General features: G+C 43.7%; 1 protein-coding gene across 5 annotated transcripts in view; it reads right to left on the bottom strand.

Annotated features, from left to right (window-relative positions):
- Positions 1-12,396, bottom strand: part of CCDC149 (coiled-coil domain containing 149) — a 114,140-nt gene that overhangs the window by 53,145 nt on the left and 48,599 nt on the right. For all 5 annotated transcript variants that reach the window (XM_077279958.1, XM_077279956.1, XM_077279959.1 and 2 more), the window contains exons 2-4: positions 10,000-10,161; positions 1,717-1,755; positions 1,311-1,418 (exon numbers count right to left, since the gene is read on the bottom strand). In XM_077279958.1, coding sequence (XP_077136073.1) covers positions 1,311-1,418; positions 1,717-1,755; positions 10,000-10,161 — 309 coding nt within the window. The remainder of the gene's footprint in view (positions 1-1,310; positions 1,419-1,716; positions 1,756-9,999; positions 10,162-12,396) is intronic.

The following is a 12,396-nucleotide window of genomic DNA, read 5'->3' as shown; positions in this document are numbered from 1 at the left end:
ACAGTCTTTGTTCCCGAAGAGGACCGGAGCTGTGCTGGAAACTGAAGAATGGCTTCCCTAAAGTGTAGCGCCACCTATGGAGCAACTCTGCAGGAAATACGAGCAAATAATCTGACAACGACTGTGGCAATGTACATATGTGAGACAAGTTCACATGTGCGCGGACCTCCTGTCATGTCGCCTCCACACCAATGACGGCTTGTTGAAGCGGTCAGTCCTGGACATGGGAAGTGGGTGCTAATGATGGACCCAAGCCCATCACACATTAATGGCATACATTTTCACCATAGTATTCCCAGACACAAACATTAAACTTTCATTCAGCGTTACGTCCGGGGTTATAATCACGATGTCGTCAGCCCCAATGCTCAATCACTGCTACGAGAAGTGTGTCCTCCAAGTGAGAGCAATCTTGAGAGGAAAGAGTTAATACATACTAATGAGGTCATTATAAATGCGTATTCCCGAGCGCACAGCTCAGAGACAGTAGCTACAAGGGGGGCTCCATTATGTGTAGAGTGGTCCCAAAGGGGGAACTGGCAGGATCTCAGTTTTCTCCTGGCAGCTATGGGAGTATCAAGGCTGTTGCCGCTGATCTTGTGTATGCACTGACAGCCGAGCACTGCGCTCCTCTAAAACTTAAAGGGGCTCTCCATTACTTGGACAACCCCTTCCTAAGGCACCAAGTCCCCCAAGAAAAGCGAATACCGTACTCGTTTCCTGTACCGATGCTGTTCCGGGGATGCTGCAGAGATTGCCTGACACAACAATGTCACATCACCCTCGAGGAACAGCAGAGCTGACATCGTTGGATGGGCAGGACTGGAGTAGGGGGGAGTACATTTTTTTTTACCCACTATGGCTGTCTAGTAGTTGACAGCTGCACTACAAACTACGGTATACGGAGTGTGTTTTCCGTCTCAGTTGAGCTCTTCCGCACCCTGTTTTGGTGCTCGGTGAGGTGCCTGCGCTTGGACCCCTAAAGTTCAAAACTTCTCACATGTTCCCGTGACACATCGAAAGTTTTCCAAAAGTGCAGTCCACTGCCTGTTACTCCTTACTGGTCCAGCTGATGGTCTACATGAAATGGACAAGCTTATGGCGACCGATATCCTATAAATACGACGTTGTCTTACCGGACAATGACTCCTCTGATGAAATCTCATCATTGTGTGCTAAGCGCCATTCAGTGGATAAAACAAAGCCCAGCTTTGTAGAAAGAGGCTTAGCTCTTTACCGGCAGCCTCAGATATCACGTAGACCCACCACACAAAGCCGTACCCCACGGACAACACATGACAAGCCATCACCTTGTTGTCCCCCTGGACTTCTCCCAGTCGCTGCTGCAGCTCTTTCATCTCCACTTCCAGCTTTTTGCTTCTTTCCCGAGCTTCCCCCAACAGCTGTGCCAGGTTTGCCTGCAAAAGTTTATCATAAGCCCCCCCGTGCCAAAACAGAGAATCAGTGACATCTACTAATAAAGAAAAAAAGGCATTGTAATGAAGCAGTTATTGTGTGACAGCCAACATGGCGGTCGTCCTAAATCCCACCGATTATCTACTGTTCCCCATGATACACGATTAGGATAAGAAGCCGCCTCTCTGTTCCCTGTGTGTTCTTTATGGTACCATGCAGGGTTATTACTCTCCCCTAGGATTTTTTTTTAATAGAGGAAAAACATCCTAAAACCAAGGATGATGAGATATTTTATAGTACCTGCTTTCTTTTCTCAGGAGGAAGCGATGGGTCTCCATCCTGTAAGCAGAAAAAGTGATAAAAGATAATTAAAATATAGAAAAACATACATCACAATCACATCATTGATTTCTTAAAGGGAATCTGTCAGTAGGATCATCCCTCCTACGCCGTCTATATGGGCCTATAGGTCATAGGAAGCTGAATACAATGATACCTTGATATCTGAAATCCGATGTTTTTTTCCAGAGAAATCGACATTTTTCTTAATATGTAAATGAGATGCAGATTCTCAGGGAGATCTATGTCCGGCCCATAGATCTTAAGAGCTCTTTTACATATTAAGAAAAATATAGATTTCTCTGGAATAAAATTTCAGATATCAAAGTATTGTTTTATTCAACTTTCTATTACTTATGTCTATGGTTTTTCATGGTAACAGGGTCACTTTAATCTCTGGAAATGCTGGGGTAATAGATTGATATAACCCGGACCTTTAGGAGGGTTATACATGGCTTTACCAGGCCATAATGTAACCCAAAGGTTAAGCTTGGTGGGAAAAGTTCTCCCGCCAAGCTTTCCTGGTATTTTTTGATATCAGGGATTGTTTGGCCTGTCCGTGGCATGTCGCTGGGCGAAGTAGTGCTTTTCCCCCAGCAATGGCCGCTGATAGGGCAGTCTAGGCAGGAGCAGGAAGGCTGGGGGGATAAGAAGAGGCAGCAATGAAGGGGGTTTGTCATTCCCCATCACTGCCAGAAGGAACTGCTGCTCCCTCCCTTAATTTTTGCTTAGTCACAGGCCTGGGGTAAGTCGTTCAGGAAACTGGATGGACATCAGGTTTTGGATATGGTTTACGGGCTTGAGCTTTTGCGGAGCTACGTTTGGTTATAAGTTTAAAGTTTGGTAAGTGAATTTTTAATAAAGGCTGTGGCCAAATAATTTGCAACCAAGTCAACTTGTCTTGTGTATTAATTCAATTTGTTTGTTTGTCAATGATAAAAAAAATAGGGGTTCTTCTTTTAGAGTTGACAAGGTGATGCTCAATTCCTAAGTCAGCAGCTATTCCTCCCAACACATGTGGTAAGGCCGGGCCTGCATGCTTTCCCAATTTGGAGAGGGGAATAATTCACTGACAAGTTTGGATGAGTTTCCTCTAATGAGTATGGGAACGAAGTCCACCTCAAAAAGAAGAAGCCGTAACTCTAAAATACCACACAAGGAAAGCGTCAGCTATAATGGGGGTCTCCGGTCCTTCATGAGGAGAACACATGGCATTATCTATTGTATTATGTGTCTTCTCCTGAAGAGGTTAATTGGGGGGAAAAGTGCTTTCCCGCCAAATCTTTAGGGGACATGGGGGCATTAGTGGCATGGTAGTGGTTGGCAGGGGTGCTGACCAATCAGGGGTAGATGGGTGTTCTGCCCGGTGACTGTACCATGATTGGATGGGCTAACAGTAAATGGTAACAGGTTTGTGTATATGAGGGGGGAGAGCGAGCGCTGCGGGTCCTGTGTGTGAGAAATCACCTGGGAGAAGCCTCCTCGCCCGCCCTCCCATTTTTTAATAGTCACGACCTGGGGATTAGTCGTTCAGGGAACTGAATGGACAGAAAGCTCTGGGTTAACGGGCTTGAGCTTTTGTGGCTGAGCTGCGGTGTTTGGATAAAGCTGATTTATTAAGTTGGAAGTTATTGATCATTTTTATTGTATGTTATTGATTTCAAAAAGGTCATGGCCAAAATATTCTCCACCTAAATCAGTGTGTGTGTGTTCTGTTTAGGTAAGGAATGTATTAAGGTAATTTGTATAATGCCATGAGCACATATTACAACAGCAACAAAAACACGATCATGCAATGTTCTGCAGCAGGTGGGAGCATCCACTGAAGGGAGCTCAGCGCACAGTGAAGGGAGCTCGGCGCATAGTGAAGGGAGCTTGGCGTCCAGTGACGGGAGCTCGGCGCCCAGTGACGGGAGCTCGGCGCCCAGTGAAGGGAGCTCGGCGCCCAGTGAAGGGAGCTCGGCGCCCAGTGAAGGGAGCTCGGCGCCCAGTGAAGGGAGCTCGGCGCCCAGTGACGGGAGCTCGGCGCCCAGTGAAGGGAGCTCGGCGCCCAGTGAAGGGAGCTCGGCGCCCAGTGAAGGGAGCTCGGCGCCCAGTGAAGGGAGCTCGGCGCCCAGTGAAGGGAGCTCGTTGCCCATTGAAGGGAGCTCGTTGCCCAGTGAAGGGAGCTCGGCGCCCACTGACGGGAGCTCGGTGCGCAGTGAAGGGAGCTTGGCGTCCAGTGACGGGAGCTCAGCGCCCAGTGAAGGGAGCTCGGCGCCCACTGACGGGAGCTCGGTGCGCAGTGAAGGGAGCTCAGCGCACAGTGAAGAGAGCTCAGCGCACAGTGAGGGCGCTCAGTACACAGGGAGCACACTCTCCGGCATATTACTGACTGCCTGCTCTGCAGAATGTGTCTACAGTTTGTGTGTGCAAAGCATGCTGTCAATCAAAGTGTCGGGGAGTCATTACAGGCACGCTCACAGTATAGTGAGGGGAGACTAACCACTCCCTGCACCACCCCAAGGACTGGAAGAACACAACTGCAGAGTGTGCAGCCTAAATAAACACTGACGATATATTGCACACCACAAGAAGGGTGGACATAATAACTGGAGATATTAGCTCAATACTTGTGTGCTGTGGAATATTATCTTCATTGTTTATTTAGGCTGCACACTCTGGCTGGCAAGATATATTGCTGCCTGCTTATGATTAGTCAGTCTCATAAAAGAGGCAGAAGTACATGCCTCCAGTGAAAACTATCTAATAACACCCACTTGGACTTAAAGGGGTATTCCCATCACCAAGAACCAATCCTAATATGTATTAGGTGTAATAATAATAATAGTATTGACAATTACCTCCAATTAGAAATGTAGCATAGTTCTTCTGATTTGCTATGTTGCTTACCCCAAGTGCAGGGCATTGCAGTAGCTTAGGTATCCATGGTTAAGACCACTCATATAGTGACATATATATATAGTGATACCTAAGCTACTGCAGCGCACAGCACATGGAGTAAGGAACATAGCGAATCAGAAGAATTATACTACATTTCCAATTGGAGGTATTTGGTATTATTATTATTATTACTACTTCACCTTTTACATATTGGGATAGCATCTTGGAGAGAGGAATAGCCCTTTAACTAAAGTTAACTCATAAGGTGCCAAATAATTGATTGCTGATATCTCCACAACGGAGATGAAATAAAAAAAAAAGTAAGCAAATAAAACAACTTTTAATTCCATTTTGCAGCCACTACTGCATTACGTGTCCAGCTCAACATGACAAATTTGGTGAAAGATTCCCACTTGAAGGTCCCTTCAACTTTTTATTGCCCATGTTGCACCCCTGGGAAAGAAGGTCACGGCCCATCTACTTCCATGCTGAGGATAGCCACACTTACTACACTGCTTCTGCTACAAGTGACAAGTGATTACGGAGCTTTTTTCGTATTGATCGATAATTCTTGGAATGCAATCAAGTGTCAGATGTGTTGGCAGATGCCGCCATCCCCCAAGCAATAACATACGTCTCTAATGCTCGCTTTTCTCTACGGCTCTTGACCCAGCTCCCAGCCATTTTCTATTGTTACGCTTTTCTTGAGCAGAACAATTATTCCCTTCTCAAATCCTAATTGCACAAATTTTATTATGGGGATTGAACTTGAAAATCAGAATGCTATTGTGTTCTCCTAAAGGTACCGTCACACTAGGCGATATCGCCAGCAATCCGTGACGTTGCAGCGACCTGGATGGCGATATCGCTGTATTTGACACGCAGCAGCGATCTGGATCCCGCTGTGAAATTGCTGGTCGCTGCTAGAAGGTCTGCACATTATTTGGTCGCTAGGTCGCCGTGTATCGCCGTGTTTGACAGCAAAAGCGACGATACCAGCGATATTTTACACTGGTAACCAGGGTAAACATCGGGTTACTAAGCGCAGGGCCGCGCTTAGTAACCCGATGTTTACCCTGGTTACCAGCGTAAAAGTTAAAAAAACAAACAGTACATACTCACCTGCGCGTCCCCCAGCCTCTGCTTCCTGACACTAAAGCGCCGGCCCTAAACTGAAAGTGAAAGCAACAGCGGTGACGTCACCGCTCTGCTGTTAGGGCCGGAGCTCAGTCAGCGTCAGGATGCAGAGGCTGGGGGACGCGCTGGTGAGTATGTACTGTTTGTTTTTTTAACTTTTACGCTGGTAACCAGGGTAAACATCGGGTTACTAAGCGCGGCCCTGCGCTTAGCAACCCGATGTTTACCCTGGTTACCCGGGGACCTCGGCATCGCTGGTCGCTGGAGAGCGGTCTGTGTGACAGCTCTCCAGCGACCACACAGCGACGCTGCAGCGATCGGCATTGCTGTCGCTATCGCTGCAGCGTCGCTTAGTGTGACGGTACCTTAAGTGTTATACAAGGGTGACTGTGAAGAGGAAGGAGCGGGTAGTAACACAGCTGCTAATGGCCTGACGTCAGCCCTAACAATAGGCTCCTTCCAGCCGGCACCCTGGAGACATGGACGCTGAGCCTTTATATAGGATTATTAGGCTACAACCAGGCTATGTTTCTGTTCCACCAAGTATCGCCTTACTGACCAACTAACCTTTGCCAGGGAGGACAATGTCATGAGCTCTTATCTCTGCACAACAATTCTAACCACTGTGCCACCGAGTTTCCCGCATAATACATGTAAACAATTCTAACCACTGTGCCACTGTGTTGCCTGCATAATTCATATAAACAATTCTAACCACTGTGCCACCGCGTTGCCGCATAATACATATAAACAATTCTAACCACTGTGCCACTGTGTTGCCTGCATAATTCATATAAACAATTCTAACCACTGTGCCACCGAGTTGCCCGCATAATACATGTAAACAATTCTAACCACTGTGCCACTGTGTTGCCTGCATAATTCATATAAACAATTCTAACCACCGTGCCGCCAACATAATACATATAAACAATTCTAACCACCGTGCCGCCAACATAATACATATAAACAATTCTAACCACCGTGCCGCCAACATAATACATATAAACAATTCTAACCACCGTGCCGCCAACATAATACATATAATGCACTAATACAGGAGTGTCCGAACTGTTTATACATAGAAAACAATGTGAACCTGAGCAGCACAATTATTACATGGTTACTGCATTCAGCTGAAGCATCTAAGTCACTAAACACAATGACAACTAGGATGCTTAAAGGGACTTTGTCAGCAGTAACCAAGTGTCTTCGGCGTGATCGAAAAATATGTTGAGTCCCCGCGGCTTTATGTCTCGCAGCTTTTCGACAGCCACAACTCATACATGGATGTCCTGTTTTTTAGGAAATCCCTTCATGTGTTGCGACTGTCGAAGAGACGAAAGCCATGCAGCCTCAGGGACTCAAACATATTTTTCAAAAACACCGAAGACTCTTGGTTAGCACATGAGCATGCTGAGATAACACCTTATCCGAGCACGCTCACTCATCACTATTGCTGACAAATGCTATGTCAGTAAAAATACAGGTTTAATTGGGTTGTCTAAAACACAAATTAATTTTCATCCTAAAGGCTTATCAATTTTATGCCACAATTTAATCTATTTTCTAACATACTGTGATTAAAAAGTCCCTCCCATTCCCTCACTGCTCTATCCAACTGCTTAATTTTTTTTATACTAATTCCTTATTGATAATGTTTCATTTAAGAATCCCAGGGCATGCTAAGCGATCAGGGGACAGAGGCTATGGTCACTGCCGCAACTCCTTCCCCCTCTCTGACACGAAGCGTCATCAGCGATGTCCATTTCAGGGGCTGGTCTAGTCCCTGCTCTACTAAGCATGCACCAGTTGTCAATTCCAACAGACGCTCAATAGATTCTTATCTTATAAACAGTGACAATGCGCTCTCTTGCTGGCTCTGATCTAAAGTAACGAGCCAGAAGGAGAAAACTCTGTCAATGCACATTGTGATAATACTTGGCTTCAAGAGACAGAGCTGCCCCTGCATGTAATGCTGGGTATTATTACAATGTGCACTGACACGTTACTTCTGATCACAGCTGGTGAGAGAGCGCACTGTCACTGTACATACTGCATCTACTGACCATCCATTAGAATTTACAACCGACATATGCTCAGTAGAGCAGGGACTAGCGTAGCCACTAAAACGGAGGTCACTGATGTTTGTAAAAAGTTAGTAGTAAAATAAAAAGTTAGTGAGTCTAGTAAGGCAATGAATGGTAGGGACTTTTTAATTCAAGTATATTAGAAAATAGATTGCATTATGGTATTAAATAGATAGGCATTTAGAATGAAATTATATTCAGACCACCCCATTATGGAGTGCAGGCCATTTTTATCGAAATTTTAAACAGTGATTTACCACTGAGGAGAAGGAAGGTAGACATAGAAGACGCCACTCCTGCCCTTGAGTACCAATCCTCAATGAAGACGATATGGAATCAAAATGCTATTTTTTTTGTACAATGCATCTTAGAGTTATACAATAATAAATTTTCACAAATTTAGTTTTTTTCTTCTTTTTAAACTTTGTCATTCCCCCAAATTTCTTTGGTCTTATTAATAAGAGTAGATGTACGGTACATACATATATTTAATGTCATTGTCCACACCTACCACAGGCGAGTTCCCCTCACTACACACAACGAGAAGGGTCGAATAGTGACATAATACCAAAAAAAGAAAGGCAAAATAAAAAGGGACCCCTCTCCTGTATATACTGCATACGCCCTGGTGAACACACCCATGTTCCCCCATGGAAGTGCCCTAAATTGGCAGCTATCCCATATTCTGGCCTATTATATTGGCTTATATTAAAAGGCTCCTGTTTTTGAGGGTTTATTGTCTTGTCAGATGTGTGGCAATCACGATCTTTTTTCTCTCTGATGATTTAGATGTTTGTAGTTTATAATTATTCTAGACTTACGGTACTTTAAAGTAAATCAGCATTCAATTTACAGGCTTCACAGACGGCTTACAATTTGACACAGAAATCTCACTGACTAGGCAGTGCGGCAGTACAAAGCACAGGAAAAGAGAGAATGAGGTTGAGCGAGATTCTGATGAGTCAGACGACCCATTTAGACTACCTGAGAGTACCAACATACCATTGCCACTGTGCTGGAGTCAGCGATCTCATAGTTGTGCCTTCATTGAGCAGAGCCTAAACTTTCTTATTTAATTACTATCTATGAGAAGGTTCCTATTCTCTCAGTTTATCTCCATCCTTAAAGAGCCGTTTCAGCTATGTACACATTTTCCCCCTGTCTGAGCATGGAGGAATGGAGCAGAGATGCTCACACTGTAGTACAGATATCTGCTAAACCTGCAGTTCCAAACAGCTGCCCTAAGTGCATGAACGAGGCAGCAGTAACAGCCCTGTCAGCGTGGAGTTTGAGAGGAAAAGAAGCTAGATAAGGACTGGAGTACAGTACAGAGATTCAGAACTTGGCACACTGTCAGGATTCTCCGCTGCAGGGAACAAGATTGTCAAGAGATGGCAAGTGGATTTGCATAGAAGAGGTCACATGCCAACTAGACAGGCTCAGCCTCGACCATAGCCATCGGCTATAGCTGGAATGTAGCTGGGAGTATGCAAATCACATACATGTGGTCAAGTGTCAATTCGCTCTTGCTGCCGGCACCGGAGTATCCTGACAGTGTGCGGTGCGCACACTGTGAGGAGTCAAAGTCTGCAGTCACATAGAGCGACTGCTGACTTTCATCACAAGCCTATACAACCCCATTAACGATGGATCCACAACTGCGATGACAATGTTGTCGCCTCTGCTTTCCACAATGTAAACGTTCATCACGTCCTGCACACCACAAAGTACAGTTACTTGGCAAGGATGGCACAAGCTCAAGACCTATCCTCGCAATGCTACGCCACAGGATAAACAAGAAAGTGGTAAAATCTACAGAAAAAAATATTTTACAATGAAAAGTGGAAAAATAAAACATAAAAAAAAATGCAATAATATCCCATTCCCTGACCCATTCGGCCCTAAAAATGAGTAAAAATTGATGTTTTAGGAAATGGTTCTATAAATGAGAAAAATACCATGTCTGGCAAAAAAATAAGCTCATGTGGCTTAGCTGACGGTAAAATCTGAACAGTGTGGCTGTTGTAATGTGATTATCAAAAATACAACAAAAGTAGAGTGCCGAGTATTCTTATCTCTAACGCCCCCATGTTCCCAGTGATAGGACCACACACATAATAAAGCTGGCACATACAATCAGCTCCCGATACTTTCTCTTCAGCGCCTGGTGCCGCTCTCGCAGCTGGTTCGCCATCAGCTTGTACTGGTCCCTTTCTTGCTGACATGTGTCCAGCTCTTTGGAGAGGATGAGTAGCGCTTCTTTTTTGCTTTCAAGCTTCCTCTTGCACACAAGGAACTGGTGAAAAGAAGAGAAAGCAAGTTACAGAATGAAGTACTAGAGACCCGGACCGAGGAACTGGGTGCATGACCAGACGTGAGCGTTCAGGACCACGCAGCCATCTTGCCCTCTATTGCTCCTTCTACTTGGACCTTTCTGGATGAAATTTTTTCTTTTTTTGCACCGTTGTGTAAAAACACGCGCTTGTTTCTGCTATTTTGATGCGCAGTTTTTGTCTGTGGTTTTTAATGTGTTAATTATAGTGCGGCATTAATATGGCGGGTGTATTAGTGATGAGCGAACTCCTTATCCCAGCACATTCGCTCATCACTATTGGTTATGGAAGCAAAAAACAAAAAATGCATGAAAAATCACCATAAAATATGTGAAATACACTTATTTTGCCTCAATTCACCAGCAGAAAATTAAACACAGAATTAACATGGCGTTTTAAACACACACAAAAAATTGTGACATATGCACTACTAGCACGCTTTCAAATGAATGGGAAGATTGTTTAAGTAGATTTCACGTGTAGAATTCACCCCAAAAACCACATTAAAAAAATTCAAATGAGAACATAATCTAAAAATCACTTCAAAAAACGCAAAAAAATTCTTCCCATTCATTTAGTTGTTAAACCATGTTTTGGGGTATGTTCACAAGTGGCGTTTTTGCTCTTTTGCTGCTTTTTTCAGCGACAAAAACCACCAGCAAAGTTAATGAAATTTAAAAAAAACTCAAGAACACACTCCATGCTTTCCCCCCCCCCACCCCCCCATTTCATTTTTTGTTTTTACCTGCTTGGTGTTTTTTGTTTTTTTTTCCAATCTAAAGCATGTCAATTTTTTCAGTGTTTTTCATCCCTTCAAATGAATGGAAAATAAGCACAAATAAAAATGCTTCACATACGCACGTAAAAGCATGCAAAGCGTACACGTTTTTCCTATCAATACTCCGGGTTTTGATGCAGAAAAAAACACTGCAAAAATGTGAACATACCCTTACACTGTTCATATGTTCAGGTTTTTTTATTTTTTTCCATGTTCAAATTTTGAAAAAGCACTTGATGGATGAAAAATTTCATATCACTTCTATGATCTATGAGGTGATTTCCTCCTGAAATAAGTCCAAAACCTAAATAAACATATCACAAAAGGTTGTAACAAAATACTTCAGGAAAAAAACACTACAAAAACTGCTTAAAATTTGTTTTCAGAGTTAGACGGACATCATTATAGGGGTGCAAGTCGCCCCCTTTTATATCAGACTTCATGGTCCCCCCCTCCTTATTCCTCTTCTTCGTCTCATTCTTTCCTTTCATGTTTATACCATTATTATTTGGAGTGACCTAGCTTCTCTTGTTTGGGTGGCTCTCTTTCAGCAGATACTTCATATGTATCGCCAAAGGTCCTACAGTCTCCCTGGATAGGGGATTCCTACATCCATCCCAGGTTTTGTTGGACTATTATTTCGGGACTTGTTGGCTACAGGTCTTGATATACAGTTGTAAATGAGATTTCTTTTTGTACTCAGTAATCGTTATGTTGCCGAATCCCTTGTTACTTGATTGTTCTGAATTTCCTTTCAATAAAAACCAGATTAAAACATAAAATTTCAGGGAAAACAAAAGAAGAAAAAAAAATCACCTCCAATACCTTTCCCCCCACCCCCAACTTTCAGAAAAGAGTTTTCTAAATAATTTTTTGTTTGAAAAACACTTCAGAAAACAATTCTGTCTCTGCCAAAAAAAAAAAAAAGTACCGTATATTCATCATAGCAATCCCCTGGCGCTATGGTGGCATCGCTAGCCTGGTTAATCTCTGCATGCAGGCCATGTTCACACATTCAGTCTTTAGTCAGTAATTTACCTCAGTATTTGTAAGCCAAAATCAGGAGTGAAACAAATACTGAGGTAAAATACTGACCAAATACTGAACGTGGCCTAACACTGAAACGTCAACACATACGACTGCAGCAGAGGGCACATGCTGACACAAGACTCCATCACCTAATACCATGTTACAGAGACCGCCAGCGAAACGCCAGAGGGCAGCTGTAATCTACAACAGAGACACAAACCGAGGATATAATTGCAATTTTCTTTCTCCCCATATAATTCAATTCCACAACAAATCTGCGATCAATTAAAATCCACTGCAGATTTTTCATGTGTAAATCCGACATAAAACTCAAACAAATATTTCTGTCCCATATGAACGGGTGCTCAGGCTCTGTTCATACTAGAACTGT

Source organism: Ranitomeya variabilis, chromosome 1 (assembly GCF_051348905.1).
Source record: "Ranitomeya variabilis isolate aRanVar5 chromosome 1, aRanVar5.hap1, whole genome shotgun sequence".
Taxonomy (NCBI): Eukaryota; Metazoa; Chordata; class Amphibia; order Anura; family Dendrobatidae; genus Ranitomeya; species Ranitomeya variabilis.
This window is presented reverse-complemented; position numbering and strand designations above follow the sequence as displayed.